This window comes from Nerophis ophidion, linkage group LG01, assembly GCF_033978795.1.
Source record: "Nerophis ophidion isolate RoL-2023_Sa linkage group LG01, RoL_Noph_v1.0, whole genome shotgun sequence".
NCBI lineage: Eukaryota > Metazoa > Chordata > Actinopteri > Syngnathiformes > Syngnathidae > Nerophis > Nerophis ophidion.
Window position 1 is genome coordinate 76,950,447 of NC_084611.1, and position 12,119 is coordinate 76,962,565.

Consider the following 12,119-nt stretch of genomic DNA (forward strand, 5'->3'; position numbering starts at 1 on the left):
ATCAGGTCCCGCTGCCCTACCAAATTTTAAGTGACTGATTGCATTGTTTATTAAATGTTTGCATTAAAATGCTTACATTTCAGCTATAACGAAATGATTGCCACCGACTAATCAAATTTCATACCATTTTACAATAATAAAATGTTCCTGTAATGCACCCTTATCAATTTGATAACTGTGTATGGGAGCGTTTGGAGTTTTAGAATACACTTTTATACATGCTTTATATTGTAAAAACAAAAATCTATGTTGGAATCAAAACTACAGTAACTAGACAAATCAGTTTACATTTCTAAAAACGGGACAAAATACAAAAAGATCATCAAAATGTATAACTAATTTTAGACATGTTTGCAAGTACACTTTGATTAAATGCTAACCTGAAAACAAGAGACATTAACGTCTCCATTACGAAACGACATACTCCATTCAAAACGTATGTAAACACATTACTGTTTGAACAACTACGATATTCAATTGTGCACATTAAACCTAGAGCTAGAGCTGTGCTCTCTTAGAACAGAGTGATCATTCTATGCAAGACGGAGGGTTTTTTATGGTGTGTTCAAGGACAACTGAACAAAGTAGGACGCCACTACGCCTGCCAGAAATAATTAATAATAACACAAGGTTTTATTTGTCACACACGTTTCATTTAAGTACGGTACATCCTAGGGTGCTACAGTATAAATCAATGTTCCAAACAATAAAAGCTTAGCCATTAAAACAAATAAAATACTATGACTAAAACACTATCAGTGAAGCATAAGAAACACAAAACATGCGAAATAGTGGCTTTTCTAATAGTGTGTATATTAAAAAAACAACCTTAGTCAAAATATTTCAGTGTGTACTTTTTGTACACTTTCAATAATGATAACTGTGATAATATTCATGTTGTTACATCCCTATATCGGGGTCATATCTTCAGAACGCCAAAGATCAGGCAGCATAACATGTACCTTAAGTATTTAAATGTTTTTATTTTGTGCATGTAATGAAATACTTGTGTGCTGTTATCCCAACAAATGAATGGTCAAAGTTATAACATTTAAAAAGTCATGTATTAAAAATGTTTATGCGACAAGACAGGAGCTCCTTACTATTAGAAAAAAAAGACTTTAAAAAACACTAGTCATAGATCTTCTGTATGACAGGTGTGTTCTGTTTAAAGGACCTACTTTGAAAAATAAAATAAATAAAAAAAATAGAAAAGGAGTATTCTGCTGCTTTAAGAAAACTATTGCAAAAATGTGAGCTGATAATTTTTTTTTAAATCGAGTCGGGACATTGGTGGACAAGTGTGATTCGCAGAAGTCTTGCGCAGAATCCAGACGAGTTGGCAGCAATACTAATATTAGGAGAACATTTGTAGCGGAACGATGGCAGAAGCTCTATATAAAACATAATTGCAGCTCACTTTGCAGAATACAAAAAGTTATTTGATTACTGGTATTGTCATCTTAGCCATATTGTACTGCGCTTTCAGGAGAGAGACAGGTATAACGAATGACCTGTCCCATTGCCAGTTTTATAATCACATTTTGACTCTTTGCTATCACAGTTATCCACAAAGTGAGTTTATATCAAACTTCCATTTCTACCGCTTATTTCCTTTCGGGGTAGCGGGGGGCGCTGGCGCCTATCTCAGCTACAATCGGGCGGAAGGCAGGGTACACCCTGGACAAGTCGCCACCTCATCGCAGGGCCAACACAGATAGACAGACAACATTCACACTCACATTCACACACTTAATAGTGTCTAAAAAAATCGATAATTATGATGTAATTGAATGTGCAAAGTAGTTTAAAGGGTAACTACACTTTTTTGGGAACTTTGCCTATCATTATGAGACAAGAAGACAGATGTATATTTTTTAATGCATTCTAACTTGTACATACACGTAAATAAAAGTCTGCTTACAAGGAAGTTAATGGAATGTCCTCTATTCCGCCCATAAATCCTTCTAAACAAACATCCAAAATGTGGAAACCATTCTCCATATACATTGTGTGACTTTAACATTTACCAAGTATTAGTGATATTGTTATTATAAGCGCTAACACAGACGTACTATTTATAATGGCACATTGTCACAAAGAGCAAACTAGATTGTTGCTGCTATGTTGACATCATGAGCTAACGAATTTCTTCCTCACCTCGGAGCTTGTGAAAGTTTATTCTAGATCATAGATTATGCCTCTCTTCTTGATAGTAGAAAGATGAGAATATAATCCAACAAATTGGTCACTTTTGGCATCCAATTTAGACCTAGAAAGGGCGAGAAAGATATGAAAACACGCTTGGCTCCATCCCCATTTTTTCTTATGAGGATTATATGAGTCATTCTTAATCCAAACGAGAATATATGAACATCCTAGCAGACATTGTGCACTAAGTGATGTTTTATTATGTTAGTTGGCTCTCATGAAGTGTGCAGTGACAAATAACCAGCGATGTTGAAAGAAAAAGCAAAGGTCAGGATGCGTTTTTGAAATTAATGCGCCACACTGTGCTTAAAATGATCAAAATATGTAAATATTCAATGTTATTATGAATTGATTAACGTGGACCCCGACTTAAACAAGTTGAAAAACTTATTCGGGTGTTACCATTTAGTGGTCAATTGTACGGAATATGTACTGTACTGTGCAATCTACTAATAAAAGTATCAATCAATCAATCAATGTGCTTGTTAATAAATTGCATGTATACTTACAGCATGTACAGAGGGGCAAAAAAGTATTAAGTCAGCCACTGATTGTGCAAGTTCTGCCACTTAAAATGATGACAGAGGTCTGTAATTTTCATCATAGGTACACTTCAACTGCGAGAGACAGAATGTGAAACAAAAATCCAGGAATTCACATTGTAGGAATTTTAAAGAATTTATTTGTAAATTATGGTGGAAAATAAGTATTTGGTCAACCATTCAGAGCTCTCACTGATGGAAGGAGGTTTTGGCTCAAAATCTCACGATACATGGCCCCATTCATTCTTTTCTTAACACGGATCAATCGTCCTGTCCCCTTAGCAGAAAAACAGCCCCAAAGCATGTTTCCACCCCCATGCTTCACAGTAGGTGTGGTGTTCTTGGGATGCAACTCAGTATTCTTCTTCTTCCAATTACGACGAGTTGAATTTATACCAAAATGGATACATGGATGATACAGCAGAGGATTGGGAGAATGTCATGTGGTCAGATGAAACCAAAATAGAACTTTTTGGTATAAACTCAACTCGTCGTGTTTGGAGGAAGAAGAATACTGAGTTGCATCCCAAGAACACCATACCTACTGTGAAGCATGGGGGTGGAAACATCATGCTTTGGGGCTGTTTTTCTGCTAAGGGGACAGAACGATTGATCTTTGTTAAGGAAAGAATGAATCGGGCCAGGTATCGTGAGATTTTGAGCCAAAACTTCCTTCCATCAGTGAGAGCTTTGAATGGTTGACCAAATACTTATTTTCCACCATAATTTACAAATAAATTATTTAAAATTCCTACAATATGAATTCTTGGATATTTGTTTCACATTCTGTCTCTCACAGTTGAAGTGTACCTATGATGAAAATTATAGACCTCTGTCATCATTTTAAGTGGGAGAACCTGCACAATCAGCGGCTGACTAAATACTTTTTTGCCCCACTGTATATAAAAGGTTGTTAGATGTTTTTACAGGTTGGAATGCATAAAAAAGAAAAGCATATGTGTTCTTGTCTTACATACAGTAAGTGTTGTGAATAATAGGCACAATTACAAAAAAAGTGCAGTTCCTCTTTAAGATTGAGATATACAATTGTTAATCAGTGTATATTTATTGGAATTTGCAGTACTTGCAGAACATAAATAATTAAAAAAATAAACAATTTTTAACACACTATTAGTATTGGCTATCTATTGAAGGTTGTAGGAGTAAATGTAATTTAATAAAATGGTTGACCAATTACAAGAAGTGTGAGCACTAACAACTACCACTAATCATGCAGGAGGGGAATGGAATTATTGAACAGAAAAATCATACAAAATTATAATTTTTAATGTTTTTTTAATGTTTTTAGTGGACCATTTCAGAGCTGGCGTGTTACACCTACTCCCTCGTAGCCGTTCCACTGTACGACACACTCGGCGCAGAGGCTATTGGCTTTATAATCGACAGAGGTATGTACTGAACATGTCAGGACCCAACAGCGTGCGATATTTCAAAGACAGTGGTTTATCTTCTGCGTGTTCCTCAGCTTCCATCAGCACAGTGATTTGCGACGTACCTGAAAAAGCTCAGATGATTCTCGATTGTTTCGAGGAAAAAGGGCGAACAGTGAAGACGATTGTGCTCATGGAACCCTTTGACGCCGATCTGGTGACGCGAGGGCAAAAGTACGGAGTAGAAATTCTGAGCCTTAAGTGTATTGAGGTGAGAATAACTGGCTTGGTCTGATATCCTAATGATATCATAGCACCACTATATTGTTCTTCTGACCAGGACTATGATTGAGATCAGTGATTCTCAAACTCTGGTACGCAGGCTCTACCTCGTGGTACGCCAAAGAAAAACTTGATTCAAGTAGTGTTTGATTTTTCTATATATTCAAAAACAGTGTTACTGTTCATTACTGTGTAATGTTACAGCAGCCAAAAATATCAAATATACTAGTTGAATAAAACATTGGCCTTGTTTTAAATGACTCTTAGGTCTACTATGCTACGTGTTTAAATGTAGGTCATTGTGGTGCTTGGAGAGCCAAGTGTTTTTCTGAGGTGGTACTTGGTGAAAAAAGTTTGAGAACCACCGATCTGGATGACAGTACATCTACACGGACGAGGCCTCAGTGTTCTCACGCTACAATTTTTATATTTTACAGGACTTGGGTAAAGCAAACTACCATGATCCTGTGGTGAGTAGGAGCTCTTTGGTCAACGTGACTTTAAATTAGGGCTGGGCGATATGGCAACAAAATGATGGCAATTATTTTTTCATATCATCCGATCTCGGTTAATGTCACAATTATTTTTCTTAATCAAAGTCAGATTGTCCCGTGCAGTACAGCGAGTATCGCTGCATTCCTACTCTTTAGTATTGCAGTATCTGGTAACAAACATTTTCGCCATGTTTTGTTGAGGTAGTGGTATATGCTCACACCTGACAAGTCATTTTGTTCATACAGTATAATTGTGCTTACGAGAAGTGCAACTGTACAGGTAACCCACCCTGGTTTTAAGGCAACGGTTTTGCTTCCTTTTCTGTACGTTTTGTGGGGGTAAAGAGAACAACTTATTTGCCTGTCAGTTATTTTGTATTTTGTAATAAACAATGTCACAGTGTTGTAATGAATACTTTAAGACTCTTACTTCAAGTTAACATTTACTAAACAACACTTTGAAATGGTAAATTGTTATTTGTATTCCTTAATACTTGTAGACATCAGTGCTTCCCACCAGTATTTTGGCCATAAACAAGCGGTGACCCACATTGTGGAATTTTTAAAACCCAAATTCTGTATCTTATATTGAATGAAAATACATTTAAGAGCAGTTTGAATTTGAGGTACTGTAAAGTAATATATACCAACACATAACACAAGTTTAATGAATATTTCAGGAACAAAATATTTGTTTTTATCCACAAACAAAAAGTAATCAACAAACTGACAAAGTGTCTGTCTGCAGGGTTTTTTTTTTTTTTTTTTTTTTATATTTAGATATAAAAATGCCTTTTCTGATCAAATAGGGGGGTTGCAAATGACTTCACATCTGTTTTTCTTCTTAATTCAAACAATGGTCAAGCAGCTTGAGCATAGCATTAAAAAAAGTGAGTGTAAAGTTTGAGCACAAAATGCCATATTGCTGTTTTGTTCTTTGGTTTTCCAGTTGTTCAAATAGAAAGATAGGAAATAGCTTTCATAGAATCGCGAAAGAAGTGGTTCATTATGGTAATAAAGTCAGGGGAAAAAAACAAAAGTGCGTCAAAGGAAACAACTCTTACAAATATCAATTTCATCATCTTGTGGAATACAATCGAACCACTTGTGTCTGCAGCAATCACTTTGGAAAATGTTTGTTTTTAACATTTGATTTGTTTGAGAAACTTTCTGTGATGCAATCAAGTTGTATTAGTCGTGTTTGAGAGTAGAACTAAACGCAAATAAATGACAATAGATCGCATTAGTTTGTGTTCTTTTTTGGTTGCTATGACTAAATATAACTAGACCTTGTTGTGCAAATAATCTAACATCATTTTAAGTCCTAGTAATAAATATTGTGTTTGGTGGTCCAATCCACCTTGTTTTGGTTGTCGATTTTCATATCAGAAACTTAAAGCTTTGTCGTCGTCGTGCAGTCAAGTGCTTCATTTGACACGGATGACCACATTATAGCGTCTTTGGTGATATTTGTTAGCATCAAGAAAATCTCTTTAATAGTGTTGATAAACTGAATAAATCCCCTGCAATGAGGTGGTGACTTGTCTAGGGTGTAACCCGCCTTCCGCCTGAACGCAGCTGGGATAGGCTCCAGCCACCCACGCAACCTTGAGAGGGACAAGCGGTAGATAATGGATGGATAGATATACTATATACTAAATCTTGATGTCGCTAGCAAACATTGCTGAGCAACAGACATTTATAGCTAAATTGAGACAAAATATGAACTTCACACCGTAAAAACACTGCAGACATGAATTGTAGATGCAGGAAATAAACTGCAAACAAACTTATCCTTTTTCTCATTTAACGTCACGATTACAGCAGCACGGCACTCGTTATGTCAATCAAATACGGTATTTACCAATGCAAGTATAAGTTCAACTTTGTCTTTCATGGTCTTCATTTGTGGAAACTTCAGATGGAAAGACATGATGTGCCTCCAACATTTTCTACTCTAAATACCATAAGTGTCAAGTGAACTGAGGTAGCAGTAACATCTTAGTAATGATAAATGGTTTAAATCTTTTTTTTATATATGTCAAACAATCCACTCCATCCCATTTAAAATATTTTTATACCAACCATCGTTGCTTGCCTGCTGTTTATTACTGCGATAACTGCTAACGAACTTTTCCGGCATGTTTGATCGAGGAAATATGCTACCAGCTGATCACCGTGATCAAACTCAAATTAAACGCGATCACGATCATATAACCGCCCAGCCCTACTTTAAATACAAATTGGTTTTTGGTCGCCAACTATGTGAACCTATTGTAGATGTGTGCCTTGTAGGTTTTATCTTGTGTAATATGATTACAGCCACCAAAACCAGAGGACCTCGCACTAATCTGCTTTACATCTGGAACAACAGGTACACACTTTGTGAAGCTTTTACAATTGTAGATATACACTACCGGTCAAAATTGTGGACATGAGTCATTTCACCGGATCTTAGCCATTTGCACCCTCACGAATAAATAAATTAGAATTCATAAATATACGATAAAATTAGCCGTAAATACTTTTTATTTTAATTAAAATTAAATATGATTAAAAGATTTATATCAACTACCTTGAACACTGGATTTTTTAAGCGTCTTAAAATTTGACTTGGGGAGGGGTGCAGCTATCGATTAATTTAGTAGTTTGTTAGTTCAATTAAACAAGTATTTAGATAAAAAAGTATTTTATAGCTTCATTGCGTATATTATTGAAAATAGTTAAACATTTTCCTGCTTACCATAACATTCATTCTTTTTTAAATAAATGCACATCATCAAGATTGGAATTGCACTTTTAACATCCATCCATCCATTCTTATTTTTGCTGCGTGTCCCTTTTAGGGGTCACGTGTGTGCATTGATTTAAAAAACAATAACAAAAAACTTTTTGTTATTTGCCTGCACACAGATCACTGCACACCCACCACCGCTCTCATGTGCGCTCATTGCAGCAGCCGCACTGAAACTATGTCCTCATATTTAAAGTTCCGGGCACATTATGTGGTCTGGATTCGATACATTTTTATTAGTTATACTTATTAAATAATTATTGGAAGCAGCAAAATATAAATAAAAGCCTTATTCTAATTAAATTAATTCATTTAATCAATTTAAAAACATTTTTTTTTGCACATTAGTGTAACTTCTAGTCTTTAAAATACACAAATTTTACTTTCCAAAAACATTTTGTTCAAATTCTAAAGCTGCTTTAGTCATGTCCCTAAGTTTTCACTCAGTCCTGTTACCCTAAAAATGTGGCACAGTATATTCCATAAGTCACATACTACACAGAAAGGTTAACATTTTGATGTTGGTTGTTTATTTGTAAGCAGTTTTTGTTGTTGTTGAATCACTGTTATGTGCTTAGGGCCAACGTTCTATTAGCATAAATGCAATGTAGCTTAAACTTGTGTAAAAATAAAATAAAAGCCAGTATACATTTTTAAAAGTTCAGTATGTGTATTATCCAATTTTAAAAATGTTGACTGAATAATACATTTTAATTTGTTTATGTGTTGTTCAGAAAGTGTAAGATTAAATAATTGCTGCCTCTTTCTAATCCTTTTCAGACATCTTGAATTGTGTTCTTTATGAAACCTGTTAAGCAACAAAACCGTTTTAATATACTACTATTTAGATATGGGAAAACAAGTTTGTTTTAGGAGTTACAATGAGCAAATGGCACCAATTTGGTGGATTGGCCCACATATCAAATGTTTCATTGGTACTTTATACCATATTGAAAGTGAACATGAAGTGGAACTTATTGTTATTGTACTATTTTTGCTTTTCTGCTTGTATCTGTTATTCTTGTTTTTCATGGGTTTGGTTGTTTTACCCATGCTCTTAAACTTTTATTAAAAGCAGGTTGTCCTACTTAAAAAGTAGGTAGTTGCGCCCCGAATAGAAGTCTTTTAAAGACTTTTTACAGGGAACAAATGCCGTCCTAAATCAGTTTGTTTGTACTTTCAGGAAACCCCAAGGGTGCAAAGATCACGCATAGAAATGTCATCTCCAACACTGCAGCCTTTCTTAAAATGACAGAGGTAAACACATTGTGTGGATGGATAAATATCAAGATCTACTGCAAATGGTAACTTGATGGTAACTGTGGTTGCTTTCACTGCTCCTCCATGCCTATCAAGATCACTTTCTTGCTTTTCTTCTTTTTCTGTGTACGGGTTAGGGCAAATTGACAACCAGTTCCAAGGATGTGCTCATCTCCTTCCTCCCTTTGGCCCATATGTTTGAGCGAGTGGTGGAGGTATGAAGTACAGAGCCTGACCAGGAAACCTGCACGTGTTTCTGTGTGTCCATTGCAGGTGCACTGCATGCTGAACAACCATGATGCTCTCATATCCTATCTTCCGCTAGCTCACATGCTTGAAAGGGTTGTGCAGGTATGCCACTGACTCCACTACATCTACCCTTTTCACGTGCGTCACAGCAAAAACACGAATGAGAGTGCTAAAACTCGGTAAAAGTCACTTTTACATCATGACCGTGACACGTTCACTGACCACAAACAGTGGAACCTTTAAAGTCCAATGCCTCTAAACCTGCGCATTTCCCACAAGACCTCAGTAAATAGTGCAAATTAATGCTTTTTTGGGATGCCACTACATAGATAGTACCACTAGTGGCAAAAGCTAAGAATGTGAACCGGAAATTATACATACAACTCTGTCCTAGCTGCTCAGTTATTTTTTTATATGAAGCAAGCAACTATTTAAAAAGAAAAAAAAAAGCTGTCAAAAATAACGAGTTAACTGCATAAAATATTGCATTTGGAATGCAATTTATTTTGACTGTACATCATGGGTGTCAAACTCTAGCCCGCGGGCCAAATGTGGCCCGCCATGTAATTTATTTTGGCCCTTGAGACAATATTAAATTAACATTAGAGCTGGCCCGCCGGTATTATACAGCGGCGGTGCATTCACCGCTAATTCTAATACTTGACAACCCTCACGATTTTCCCAGGAGACTCCCGAATTTCAGTGCCCCCCCTGAAAATCTACCGGGACAACCATTCTTCCGAATTTCTCCCGATTTCCACTCGGACAACAATGTCGGCGGCGTGCCTTAAAGGTACTGCTTTTAGCGTCCTCTACAACCTGTTGTCATGTCCGCTTTTCCGCCATACAATCAGCGTGCCGGCCCAGTCACGTAATATATGCGGATTCTACACACACACACAAGTGAATGCAATGCATACTTGGTCAACAGTCATACAGGTCACACTGAGGATGGCCTTATAAACAACTTTAGCACTGTTACAAATATGCACCACACTGTGAACCCACACCAAACAAGAATGACAAACACATTTCGGGAGAAAATACGCACTGTAACACAACATCAACACAACAGAACAAATACCCAGACGCCCTTGCAGCACTAACTCTTCCGGGACACTACAATATACACCCCCGCTACCAACAAACCTCGATTTTGCATGTCACTATAAAGTTATATAGGCCTTGCTTGTTCAATATTCAATGCAAAACTTGTTTGGGTCCCTATTAAAAGGTTAAGTTGTTCAACTTTGGCCCGCGGCTTTGTTCAGTTTAGAATTTTGGCCCACTCTGTATTTGAGTTTGACACCCCTGCTGTACATGTTCCTTTACCTCAATCTTCTCAAATATTGTGGCAGGCCCCCACTATTTGGGGAGGGGGGGTTGTGCACGAACTCATGGAACAACGCTTTTTTTTTTTGCCATATTTGAATATGACGAAGTGTAATCTTTGTAGCGTTTGGCTTCACTGTGACTACGGTGAGAGACGAGGAAAGACTGCTGGGTTGTTTTCTTCAATGTTAATAAGGATACAATATTATGCAGAGATGTACTTATAACAGTTTTATAGGCAAAATATATTATTTATAGTCACGGTGGTGAGTGGGGGGTAGCGCAAAATATTTTTGTCTTCCTACAGGGGGCGCAGCAGAAAGTAATTGAGAAGCACTGCTTTACCTAGACCTTGGCCAGATACTTGAAAGGTGGCACAGGTTGTGTTTCGGACAGTGATCAGGTCAATGCGCACGTCAGTGCAAAGATGAGTGAGGAGTCTTTCAGTTCACTTCTTGCTGGCCAATTTCTTTCCAAAATAAACCTGGACTGGAATACCAAATTTTGGCCAAATAAATGACAAGTAAAACATATGGAGGTCAATTTGTCTTTATTACCACTTTTTTTTTTTACACTGAATTTATGTATTGTTTGTGTTTGAATAATTTGAACTGAATATATTTATTTTTTAGTGAAGAAATGTGTGCTTTAGTTTTTAGTTTTTAAAAATGCAGTTTGAAAAAATCAGTGCAGAAATTATGGCTGGTTCTGAGACACCATCAACTACTTTTGTCTTAATTATTGGGATGTGGTTTTGAGTTTTGAAGCAACACATTTTTCTGAAATGATTTTTTACAAGATGTGTTTTAAAACACTGTATTTTAACAAACTGGAATTTTAAACAACTTTTGTAGTAAATGAATTTGTCAGCATAATTTGATGTAAAAATATTTCAGTTACATAAAAAAAAAGAAGCTCTGTAATAAAGACACAAATTAAATGACATAAAAACATTAAAAAAAAGCTCTTGGTTGAAAGTCTGGCAATAAAATTTGCTTTCTTGTCCAAATTTTAGGGTCTTTTTTGATTTAGTTAAAATTATGCAAGCAATAACCCGGGATTAATCATGATTAATCCAAATACAAAAGTGTGCTCAATCTGATTTAAACCAATTAATCAACTGACAGCACTAAAACATGATCAATTGTTGTAATGCTTGTATAAGAATGCTAACATGTTACTAACTGTGTAGTAATGAAGCTTTACCAATGGAACTAATTTTTTCATTGGCTGTTGTACAGGTGTCAAATTCAAGGCCCATGGGTCACATCTGGCCCACCACATCATTTCATGTAGCCCGCAAAAGCGTGGAAATAATGAGACACTTAATCTTTATTGCTTTATACACATATATATGTATATATATATATATATATATATATTACAATTTTGAGAGACAAAAATGTCTTAACTGAATATTTTATTATTTGATGCAACAAGCTATTCATTTTTTTTGGTCTTTGCAACCCATTACAAATAAATGTGAGGTAATCTTTAATATTTGCCAGTTACCTTGACTTGTGATTCCAAAGCAAGTTTTTAATCACTTGATTGGTTAACAGTG

General features: G+C 36.0%; 1 protein-coding gene across 6 annotated transcripts in view; it reads left to right on the forward strand.

Moving 5' to 3' along the window:
- acsl1a (acyl-CoA synthetase long chain family member 1a) overlaps positions 1-12,119 on the forward strand; it is a 56,656-nt gene that overhangs the window by 34,584 nt on the left and 9,953 nt on the right. For 5 of the 6 annotated variants that reach the window (XM_061911923.1, XM_061911912.1, XM_061911917.1 and 2 more), the window contains exons 6-11: positions 4,063-4,162; positions 4,240-4,415; positions 4,864-4,896; positions 7,243-7,294; positions 8,898-8,971; positions 9,112-9,189. In XM_061911923.1, coding sequence (XP_061767907.1) covers positions 4,063-4,162; positions 4,240-4,415; positions 4,864-4,896; positions 7,243-7,294; positions 8,898-8,971; positions 9,112-9,189 — 513 coding nt within the window. Of the gene's footprint in view, positions 1-4,062; positions 4,163-4,239; positions 4,416-4,863; positions 4,897-7,242; positions 7,295-8,897; positions 8,972-9,111; positions 9,190-9,247; positions 9,326-12,119 lie in introns of all 6 variants that reach the window. The other variant, XM_061911908.1, reaches the window with a different exon arrangement.